Source organism: Zosterops lateralis (genome assembly GCF_965231275.1).
Source record: "Zosterops lateralis genome assembly, chromosome: 25".
Lineage (NCBI taxonomy): Eukaryota > Metazoa > Chordata > Aves > Passeriformes > Zosteropidae > Zosterops > Zosterops lateralis.
The window spans coordinates 3070404-3082223 of record NC_139785.1 but is presented as its reverse complement, the minus strand read 5'-3'; the positions used below and the strand labels follow the sequence as shown (position 1 = coordinate 3082223).

Sequence of the window (11820 nt, the reverse complement as noted above, 5' to 3'; positions counted from 1 at the left end):
TTAGACTGGATATCAGGGAGAAATTCCTCCCTGGGAGGGTGTTGAGGCCCTGGCACAGGTGCCCAGAGAAGCTGTGGCTGCCCTTGAATCCCTGGCAATGTCCAAGGCCAGGTTGGATGGAACTTGGAGCAACCTGAGTTAGTGGAAGGTGTCCCTGCCCAGGGCAGGGGGTAGAAATTAGATGATATTTAATGTCCTTTCCAACCCAAACCACTGAGTGATTCTGTAATCCTGTTAGGTTTTATAAAACAAAAATATGTTCAGAAAAATGTCTCCTTTCAGAAAAACACTAGACATACAGAGGCTGGATAACAATTTCAGAAACCAGAAACCATTCTGTTCACCCAATCCATTTTTATTATTATCATTAATTGGGAGGGGGGAAAAAAATGGACAGACAAAAATTCCTTCAAAATTGTGCAATAATACATAGCAGAAATCAGTGAATGAAAAAAAAAAAAAAAAACAAACCCAAACAAACCAAACAGACAAATAAAGGACACAGAGTAGCAATTCAAATAGTAAAACATTAAACTTCACTTAAAGAACCTGATTAAAAGTTGACACTACCTCCATTAGAGGCTGGCTGCTTGTGGACTGGTGCAGGTTTGGAAGGATTAATTATAATGTTGCAGCTATTTCCAGGAACAAAGATGCTCTTGGGGTCCAAGAGTAGCTGAGTTATTGCACCATTTCCCTTCTCAAGTCCATTTGAAGGAGACTTGAAAGCTATTTCAGAAAAGGTTATATTTTTTTCTGAAAAAAAAATACATTTGACTTTTCTATCAGCGCGTAGGTGAAGTTTGTAATTAAATTTACTCTGATTTCAAGCATGGAGATGCTCACACTGAGCTCTGCCCTGCCAGGAATGGGAATTCTGCTCAGGGAGACTTTCTTTGGCTCAGGTGGGGGTTCCCTGGTGGATAATGTGAGGGGTTTGGACACTCTGGAAACAGGAGGAGTGAAATAACGTGGTGACCACCAAGGTGACCATCGACCACAAAGGTCTTTGGCTGTGAGGCCACAAGAGGTGGATGCTGCAGCAGCTCTGCCTTTCTGCTCTCCCCTTCCTGGTTTCTCTGAGCTCCCAAACATCCCCATAACTCCATCTGTGTCCGAGGAAAAGAGGATTTTCCTGGGGCTGAGTCAAGGTGGGAGCACCTGGAGCAGGTCAGAGCTGGGGCATGAACTCGCAGCACACCAGCTCTTCTGCATATGAAACACCTGCAGCCAGGGGGTTTCACCCCAGATTTCACCCCTCTGTGAAATCCTTTTGCAGTTTTGCTGGGTGCTCAGCCAAAGCCCAGAGGGGCTGGAAGCTCCTGCTGCCTGCACAGGCTCTGCTCTCGCTGGGTTCAGCGAGTTTTACAGGGCTGGCAGCCCAAGGATGGGGGTTGTTCAGACTGAAAAGAGCCTTTTTTGGACCTTTAATAGGTCACCAGCCTGGGAAATGGTACCTCCTTGTCTTTGCTTGTAAAAACCAAACCCCCAACACAAAAAAGGAAACCTCACAAAAAGCCTGAGCCAAAGCAAAAGGAGCCTCATGGTCCAAAACCTCAACAGATTTTTGTGTTCAACCTTTAGTCTTTTGTTCAAATGGACTTGAGAGCACCCTGAAATGGATGCAAACACAGATTAACTGCTGGAAGTTCCTCCTAACCAGGGTATTTTCCACACCCTTTTTTTTTTTTGTTGTTTTGTTTTTCATACAGATCCAAACATTTTATCGGGTTCCCATAAAGCGAACCCGAAATCACCTCCCGAAATTCAGGGTAGCAAGTCATGTCACATCCACATAAGGCTACTGAAATGAAACCAGAACAAAATATACATCCACATCCACGTACCATATTTACAGCAGGACCCTCCCACCCCCTGAACGTCTCCGTGAACGAGATTTCGTGCTCCAAAAGTTCATAAAAATATACAATTTACCCCAGAACTGCATCGGTTCCTCCCCACCTGGAGCCCAGACTTGTCTATCTCTACATATAAAATACACTAGCCCTGTGAAAGTTGCTTTGCTGAGAGCACAGTGGTGATTTTTTTGCAGTGAAAGGGAGGGTTGGGGACAGCTCTGGAGTGACAGGGCAGTGTCCCCAAAGCCCTGGGCAGGCAGGGGTGACTCCACAGAGAGCTCTGCTCTGCCCCACATTATGTTTTAGAATTAGATTTAACCAAGAGTGTTGGGGTTTGGGTATAAAATGCTTTGCTCTGCACGAGTGTCCCCAAGCCAGGAGCATTTCAGAGTGGCCAGGAGTGACCTCTCCCCCAGGAATTCTCCAGGCAAGGGATTTCTGCAGGATATCAAGTGGTTACAAGGTTCCCCCATGGCATCTGGGTAGACAGAGATGGGCTGGACTCTAAATTCTGCTCATTTTACTGCAGCAGGATTTACCCTGGGGGAGTAAAATATCAGAATTTAACCACTCCTAACCCTCACCAGATTTTGGGATGTTACATTGTAATTTTCAGTTACCTGTGCTAAAAATTTATACTTTATAAAGAAAGGGTTGAATACTCTTTATCTCTGTTTTTAGGCTGCCTCTCCTGCATAAAATCTTTTGATTTATGTTTTTGAGGCTGGTTTATCCTCTGGGTCAGAGTCTGGTCTCTCTGTGTAACTCCAGGGCAAACTGAGCAGTGTGTACTGGGTTGATTTGACTCAAAATTTCAACTCCTGACCCACTGACAAGGTAAAAATATTGCAACTCTGTGAGCTTGCTGCTATTTATAAAAATCTGATTCTAGTTTGGTCCCAGCTTTGGGGAAGGGGGGGAAAAAAATCTGTCACCTGGAATGCTAACACCAGTAATTGAAAATAGAGTCAGTATTTCTCTAGAGTATCAAACCATCCAGACTTCAACTTCTTTTTTGTTTTCTTAAATACATTTTTCTATTGTGAAATTAAACGGATCAGTCGCGTATCAAAACATAGTTGGCCTCTCTCGTTTCATCTGTAGGAAGACTGCAATTATAACTTAATTTACACAGCAAAAATACCTTTTTTTTTTTTTTTTTCCCCACAAAAAACAGTGTGACAAGACAGTGTGCTGTATTTCCTGGTGAGAAGTTTTGCATATATTGAGCACGGCCAGGGGAGAGCCCTGAACATCCTCTCCTGTCGTGCTCCTGGCTTAGCAGGTAGTGAGGTTCACAATTTTTTTTTTTTTTTGGTGAAATTCACATTTTGCTGTCACAAAAAAAAAAAAAAAAAAATAAAAATCAAAGCTCCAAACAGTGGCAAGCAGACTTTTTTTTTTTTTTTTTTTTTTTTTTTTTTTTTTTTTGCATTTGGCTCTGCAGCCAGTATTGTGTCTGCTGGGAATGTGAGATGAGAAAATAACACGTGTGTGTGTGTGTGTGTATTTATATTATTTCTAAAGCTGTAGGTAAAACTACAGCTGCTTTTAGGAAATTCCGATGAGGGAGCATCAAATCCCTGCTGTGGGGCCAAATTAATTTAAATTTTCAGTAATTATTGCTCTGTGTGAGTGTGGAAAATCTGGATTTGAACACACTGGAGGCTCCCCCTTCTGTCCCACCACCGTGCTGGCATCTGAGGGAAACTCCACAGAGCAGGGGGATCCTAAAAATACCTGGGAAATGAGTTTTAAGGTGCAATTGGTGATTTTTTTGTTTGTTTGTTTCAGTGATGTGGTGGTCGTAAGCTCCAGATTAATTAAGGGCAGGGGCAGCAGCAGGAGGGGTTTGGGCAGCACATCTTGGTGTGGGGATATTTCTGACTTCCCACAGCAGCAGGAAGCTAAATCTCACTCCTAAAAAAAAAAATATAAAATAAAAATGTGCTGCTGTACCTAAAGATTGGGTTTTTAAAAGGGAGAAAAACAATGTGAAAATGAGGGGATTTATTCTGGTGGCAAGGACAACGATGGGGATGCCAAGATACGACTGCCTTGCAAGATAAAGTGGCACATGTTCTACACAAGAATGTGTACAATGTCTGACGACTCTGGAAATCTGTTCCGCAGCAGATTTCCCAATAAATTAACACAACAAAAATACTTTCATATAAAACAAAGTCCAAAGGATTTTTTTTTTTTGTCCTAAAGTAAAAGCAAAAACCTTCAGGGACTATATTATCTCTCTCTACATATATAATCTCCTGAATTTTTTTTTTTATTATTTTTTTTTAAATAAATTTATTCTTGTCTTAGAAAAATAAAATGAGTAGCCAATTTAGTCAACGGAAAAAATATCTCACAGACTTAAAAGCATGCCCAGCAAGCATAGCCTTGTAAGACTAAATTAATGTTAAATCAAAGCAATTTGTTACTCAACCAACCTAGTCTGCAATTCACAGTTGATTACTACAAAGTGTATTCTTAAAATTATTATTATTTTTTTCTTTTTTTTTTTTTTTTGGCCCATATAAAAATAACGTATTGCAACTCAAAGTGCACTTTTAAAATAAACAATCAACTATTTTTATCAAATGAAAATATTTACACCATTTGGTTTTTTTGTACAGTCAGAAATGCGCCTTCAGGCAATGACCATGGGGACGTCATCTGAAAATCCAGTTATCATTGGGGCTTCATCATCCTCATCTCCTGGAAAACAAACCCAAAAATGAGCTGTTAGGGGGCCCCCAGCACTCTGTACTCTGCTTTTAAATGATCTGCATTGGAAGGAGGGGTTTAATTGGATAAAAATATTGGTTGGGAAAACTTTTGGTCATTGGACTTGATGATCTTGAAGATCTTTTCCAAGTTTAACGACTCTGCAATTCTATGATTTGTACTCTTAGACCAAATCCACAGAGATTGTGATGCCAGAGTGGCCCAAACCATGACAAAATAATTAATTCTTGCCCCGACTTCACATCCTCAATGCATTTCTAAATGATTTGCATCAGGAGGAGGGGTTTAATTTGATAAAAATGTTCGACTGGGAAAACTTTTGGCAGTCGGACTTGATGGTCTTGAAGATCTTTTCCAAGTTTAACGACTCTGCAATTCTATGATTTGTACTCTTAGACCAAATCCATAGAGATTGTGATGCCAGAGTGGCCCAAACCATGACAAAATATTTAATTCTTGCCCTGATTTCACGTCCTCAATGCGTTTCTAAGTGATTTGTATTGGAATGAGAGGTTTAGTGTGATAAAATTGTTTGACTGGGAAAACTTTCAGCCATTGGACTTGATGGTCTTGAAGATCTTTTTCAAGTTTAACGACTCCGCAATTCTATGATTTGTACTCTTAGGCCAAACCCATTGAGATCGTGATGTCAAAGTGGCCCAAACCATGACAAAATAATTAATTCTTGCCCCGATTTCACATCCTCAATGCATTTCTAAATGATTTGCATCAGGAGGAGTTTAATTTGATAAAAATGTTCGACTGGGAAAACTTTTGGCAGTCGGACTTGATGGTCTTGAAGATCTTTTCCAAGTTTAACGACTCTGCAATTCTATGATTTGTACTCTTAGACCAAATCCACAGAAATTGTGATGCCAGAGTGGCCCAAACCATGACAAAATATTTAATTCTTGCCCTGATTTCATGTCCTCAATGCAGTTCTAAGTGATTTGTATTGGAATGAGAGGTTTAGTGTGATAAAAATGTTCGGTTGGGAAAACTTTTAGCAGTTGAACTTGATGGTCTTGAAGGTTTTTCTAAGTTTAGTGACTCCATAATTCCATGATTTGTACTTTTAGATCAAATCCATTGAGATTGTGATGCCAGAGTGGCCCAAACAATGATAAAATAATTAATTCTAGCCCTGATTTCACATCCTCAGTGCATTTCTAAATGATTTGCATCAGAAGAAGTTTAATGTGATAAAAATGTTCAGCTGGGAAAACTTTTGGCAGTTGGATTTGATGGTCTTGAAGATCTTTTCCAAGTTTAACAACTCCGTAATTCTATGATTTGTACTCTGAGATCAAATCTATTGAGATTATGATACCAGAGTGGCCCATGATTATGAATTAATTCACAACAAAGAATTAATTCTTGCCCTGATTTCACCCCCCAAACCCCAGCAGGGCCCACGTACCCAGATCATCCCCCGAGGAGAAGATGGCCGAGCCCAGGCGGGAGCTGTAGTGGCTGTTGGCGAAGGCGGTGAAGCTGTTCTGGAGCCTCCTGTGCCTCATGTAGAGCACCACAAAGCCAATGCCCAGGGTCACCAGCAGCAGGAACAGCACGGGCACCACGATGGCAGCCACGTCTGTGGCGCGGCCGGATTTGGTGGCAGAGGAGTCTTGACCTGGTGGAGGGAAGGACACTGTTGTTGCTATAGGACAATAAATTAATGACACACACAGAGTTCAGTTGTCAGGGCAAAAAGAGGGAGGTTCATTTTCTTACTTGGGTTTATATAGATTTTGGACAATGACCATGGATTGGAGGATGAGGTTGACACCTCTCCAACCACACTGGTCAAACTAGAAGTCCATCAATTGTCCCTCCTCAAAAGAGGAATGATAAACATGAAGGAGAGTTATAAAAACATCACTTTTTTTTACATGAAATTTATGAGAAATTCCACTACAAGAATGCAAACATCAGAAGGCTGAAAAAGATCAGGGAGACACACTGTGGGTCTGAGAGATTTCAGCCTGCTGGCAGCTGTGAACTTTTTCCCAAGGAAAAAAATTTCAAGAAAGGTTCTTCTCAAAACAATCCTGACAAACAACTCTCTTTTCTCACAACAATCTTTCTCCAGGTGGTGTTTTGCTGTTTCTCTGGTTTAACCCATGGGATCAGAGAGGTGTCGTTCCTATTCACCGACCATGTTCAGTCTGGATGGGAACACCTTATAAAAGGTAGTAAGAATTTTCACACTAAAGCCTTTTTTCTGTGCTCTTTGCCTTCTGAAATGTTTGGAGTCTTTCATGTCCTACAGCAACAGGACACAAGTGCTGTCTGTACCAACAGCACATCCCTAAAGAATTTATGAGGCTTCCCTGAGTATTTTTTTTTAAGAAGGATGAAGAGAAAATATCACTCCTTGTCATTCTACAACTACTTGAAAAATGGTTGTAAAGTTGTTGTCAGGGGAGGTCGATCTCTTTCTCCAGGCAGCAACTGACAAAACGAGAAGACACAGCCTTGAGCTGCACCAAGGGAAATACAGGTTGGATATTAATAAAAAGTTATTACAGAAAGGGTGATAAAGGATTGGGATAGAGATAAAGTCTGCCTGGGAGGTGGTGGAGTCACCATCCCTGGATGTGTTTAAAAAAAATTGGATGTGGGACTTTGTGCTGTGGTTTAGTTGAGGTGCTGGGGCTGGGTTGGACTCGATGATCTTGGCGGCGTCTTCCAAACTGATTTTGGGATTCTGTGAATTCTGTGAATTCTGTGAAATTGGGACTCACCCGTTCCCAGCTCGTCATAGAGGAGCGTGGCCGGCTCCCCACACATCTGCCCCCCATAGAGGCACCGGGCCTGCACGGTGAACGAGTAGTTGTGGCCTATCTTCAGGTTGGACACCTTGAAGAAGTTGTCTGTGGTGTTGCCCAGGTAGGCTGTGATGTTCATCAGGCTGTCAAACATGTGAATCTCGTAGCCCTGAGGGAGGGAAACACAAACTCCAGATCACTCGGCTGCAGAGGGCGGGTTTGTTCCTTCCAAAAGGGCTTTGAAACTTGGTTTGAACTCCTGGATCTGGCTTTGATGAGCTCTGCTGGGAGGGGGCAATGTGGAGCCTCCTCCAGGAGCCCCTGCTGCTGTGCACTGACCTTGGCCAGTTCAGGGAGGAGAGATTTCTCTTCTCCCAAGCGACAGGAGGAGAGGACACAGCTTCAAGCTGTGCCAGGGCAGGCTCAGGTTGGACCTCAGGAAGGATTTCCTCACTAAAAGGGTTGTTAAACATTGGAAGGGCTGCTCAGGGAGGTTTGGAGTTCCCATCCCTGGGGGTGTTCAAGAAACAACTGGAGGTGGCACTGGGGGCTCTGGGCTGGTGACAAGGTGGGGATCAGACACAGCTTGGACACATCTTGGAGATCTTCTCCAACCTAAACGACTCTGGTTTGGTTTGTCTGCTCCACTCTGTCCTTTGCACACCCACCCAAACACAGAGTCCAGGAGGGTGAGGCATTTTTTGGTGGAGTTTTCTACCTGCCCACGCTCTGACAGACAACATTTCACAGATTTTCTATCCAAGCCTGAATAACGACAACTTTCAGACTTCCTGGCACGGCAGGGCAGTGTCCTACTCCCAGTCCTTTCACACAAGGGACAATTTTCCTTTTCTAGCAGGGTAATTATGTTCCTAAAAGGTGACTGATTGCATCTCCCAGCTTCAGAGCCTCAGCCATGACATGAATTTTAGTGAGCTCTTCTAGAGGGCTCACCAAGGACAGGACGGATTTCAGTCTGTGAAAGGAGCTCACACTGACTCTGCTCCAGGATTTTCTGTAGGACAAGAGGCACAGCAAAACTTACCCGGCTTTCATTGAAATTACTTTCCTTCAACGCCAAACTCTTCCAGAAAAGCAGAATATGGTCGTTTTCAGTGATGATTTTTAAGGCGTCTGGTGCAGACAGGGGGACTGCAAATGGGAAAAAGTGACAGCAGGTGAGGTTGTAGCACTGGTGGCACTTTCCTCTTGCAGGAATGGAGTAAATTCTGAAACTCAGTGGGTTTTCTTAGGGATCAGCACAATACTCTGGAAAAGGGATGTGCTGGAGGAGAGGCTGCTGTGCTGTGGAAACTGTGGAGGAATTTTTCAGTGGCAGGGCTGTAATGGTGCTTGGTGATGTGCACACAGTCAAAATGGTGTCTTTCCCACCCCCATTCACCAGGAGAAAAATTAATTAATTTTAATTAAAAATTAATTAATATTAATTAATATCATTGGATATAATTTGAGAAGCTTTCTCTCCACTGCTGTTGTCTGGGGGTGCAATCACCTCCCCTGGGAGGCCTCCCAAAATTGGGCTTTGGCTGTGGGAGAGGACCAAGAGCTGCAGGTTTGTGTGTCCCTTACCTGTGTTGATCTTCATGCTGGATTCCTTGCTCATGTTTCCCAGCTGGACAATTACGTGGTATTTCCCTCCTGGTTCCAGTTTCTTTATGGTGTACTCCACCGTGCTGTTCCTGCTTTTCACTTTGTAGATTTTATCTGTTTTCCTCACCAAATCTTTAACTGCCACGGCATAGAGCTGGAGGGGGAGGAAACGGATGGGAAAAAAAAATCTCATTTTCTTGCAGAATTTCAGCTGAAGAGTGGTAAGACAGTAGACAGGGCAGGTAAAATTTGCTTTAAACCAAGGCTGAGCTTTACAGAAAGTCTGGGAAGCAAAATTCTGAGCCTCTCTCTGAATCTCTGCCCAAAATCAGCCTTTACTGATACAGAAAATGCAGTTAGTGGAACAGATGAGGCAGGAGGAAAACCTCAGGTTGTGTTTCTTGGTGAATCACAGGGATGCAACACAAAGCTCTGCCCTGTCAGAGTTTCCAGCTCTGCTGGGAAGGTTTAAACCTCCAAACCTTTGCTGTTAAAGTCTCTGGAGCAGAATGGGAGGGGAGAGCTTCCTGAGAAAATGACTGGCCTTCAATGGAGCGAGACCTGAGTGTGTTCCAGTGTGGCAGAGAACAGAACCAGGCTTTGTTGGGGCTGGTTCCACCTCCTGGGCAGACCCAAAGCCCAGAAAGGTGTTTTGGCACATGTTTTTAAGATTTGGTCAGCAACAGATACCCCAGACCTGGCTCTTTTTAAATGCTCCAGTCCTGAGCTAATGGCCAGTAGGGAGGAAATGAACATGTTGGAGGTGTCAGCACTTTGATGATGATTTCATGTGGAGCACAGACCTGATCTCAGCCTTCCTCCAGCAGGAGAAAGGCCTTTAAGCCAGGATTTTGTGTGCACAGGGACAGGAGAAGGCTCTGTGAGGTGTCACTGTTGGAACCCTGGAGGCTGAAAATCTCAGGCTTTCTGTTCTAAAAGTCACTGACCCTCAAGCAAGCAGCACATTTGACCTGAGGCCTTGGAACAGGGTTCTGAAATTGAGTGACAGCACTGGGATTGTGGGTGTGTAGTTTGAATAGTATTGTGTGATCTCACAGGGTGAAAAACTTAGATTTGGGATTTTAGTACATAGTAATACATGGGGCAAGGTGGAGGAAGTCTAAGTCCTTCTTCTTCCTTCTTCTTCATGGGTTTGAGTGGTTTTCTGTAATTAGGTGGAAAAGGACATCATTGCGGGCCTTGGGTGGTCATTATTGGGTCAAAAATATAAATAATAGAGGTGTCACCTCGTTATTGGGTGATTAGCACTTAAATAACTTTGGAAAGAGTTAGAGGTGCTCCATTTTACCTTGGTTTTGTAACTTGCTAGTTAGAGCTCAAAGTAATGTAGATAAGAAATAATAAACACCGAGTCCGAACACCCAACTACGACTCCCGCATTAATCCCATGCATTAATCACAAATCATTAACCATTAATTACAACTCCTGTGCATTAATCCCATCATTGGCAAGGAAAAGAAGCCAGAGCCATGACGTTACCATGTCCTGGTCGGGCGAGTCGTAGGGCGACTCCCACTTGATGACGGCGAAGGTCTTGCCGGTGTGCACGGCGTGCAGGTGCCGCGGCGGCAGCCGGTTGTCCGGGATCATCTTCACCACCACATAGTCAGAGGGGGGCCCTTGGTATGGGGACATCACCCGCACCTGGGAGGGAGGCACAGGGGTCAGGGCTGCGTGCTGGTGGAGCCCCGGGCAGGCAGAGGGGCAGAGGAGGAGGGGAGCCCACCAGGAACAGGTACTGCTCGTCTCGCTGCACCAGCACCGTGATGTTGTGGGCGCTGGTGGTGCTGTTGTGGGGGCTCCTGTAGAGCTCCAGGAAGGACGTGGCGTAGAAGATGCCGTAGACCTGAGGAGGGAGAGCACAGCAGGGGTTTGGCATGGCCCAGAGCATCCACTGGATGTCACTTTTTAGGGGTGTGAAGCAAAGACCCTTTTCCCTCTGGACGCTTTTTCCTGTTTTTCTTTCTGTCTTGCCCAAGTTCAATCTGCCCACTTGCCTTTGAACTCCCAACCCAAACCCCCTGAGCTCGGCTCAGGTAACAGCAGTTGATTCAGAGGCTGCAGGAGCATTGTGCTGTCTGTGTTTAAGCCACTTCTCACTGCAACAAACAGACAAGAAGCTTTTCTTTGCTTCTATTTAAAAGGCAGGAGGTTCTTTCCTATCGGGGACATTCCAAGTCCTGATCAGAAGCCAAATTTATTGAGCATTTATATAGGGGTTTTTCTTTTATATAGGGTTCTATTTTTGGTAACAATTTCTCATTGGTTATACATTCTTTATGAGCTCAGTTATTTGGTAATCATTACAAAGTCTCACAACATGTTTCTTGGTCACTCCTGCCGCAGGGAGCATTTATCTGTCTGTCTCTCCCATGGTTTCAAGCCTCAGATATCAGATACCAGGCTCCTTTATCAGGAGTATCATTATACTCTCTGTTCCAACCCCCATACTTTCCCTCATTATCCACCAAATTTTTCAGAACCTTGGAATTCGACCCAAACAAATAATTTTTTCCTGATTTCAGTGGTTTTGTTTGCCGCTCTGAGGCTTTGAGCCAGAGCCCAGGGTGGCTGGTGAGGGCAGGGTTGGTCCCTTACCACATTCCTGGGGCCGGTCCAGCTGCATTCCACGGCTGTCTGGTTGATGGCCTTGGCCTTGAGGCTTGGGGACACAGGTCTTGTGCCACTGGTCACCACATGCACAAAAGACAGAGGGCTGTCACCCAGCTCCGTCTTAGCCCAGGCAGAAATTTCATAGGGGGTGTGTGCTGTCAAATTGGCCACTGGGCAAGAAGAGAAAGGGGCACTATTA

At 44.1% G+C, this 11820-nt stretch overlaps 1 protein-coding gene across 2 annotated transcripts in view; it reads right to left on the bottom strand.

Annotated features, from left to right (window-relative positions):
* Positions 1–334: 334 nt before the first annotated feature.
* The window catches only part of SORL1 (sortilin related receptor 1), a gene marked incomplete at its 5' end in the record, with an annotated part of 53580 nt that continues 42094 nt past the window's right edge, over positions 335–11820 (bottom strand). For both annotated transcript variants that reach the window (XM_083878166.1, XM_083878167.1), the window contains 8 exons: positions 335–4574; positions 6025–6237; positions 7352–7544; positions 8421–8527; positions 8966–9140; positions 10488–10652; positions 10735–10854; positions 11607–11791. In XM_083878166.1, coding sequence (XP_083734292.1) covers positions 4507–4574; positions 6025–6237; positions 7352–7544; positions 8421–8527; positions 8966–9140; positions 10488–10652; positions 10735–10854; positions 11607–11791 — 1226 coding nt within the window. In that variant the 3' untranslated portion in view covers positions 335–4506. The remainder of the gene's footprint in view (positions 4575–6024; positions 6238–7351; positions 7545–8420; positions 8528–8965; positions 9141–10487; positions 10653–10734; positions 10855–11606; positions 11792–11820) is intronic.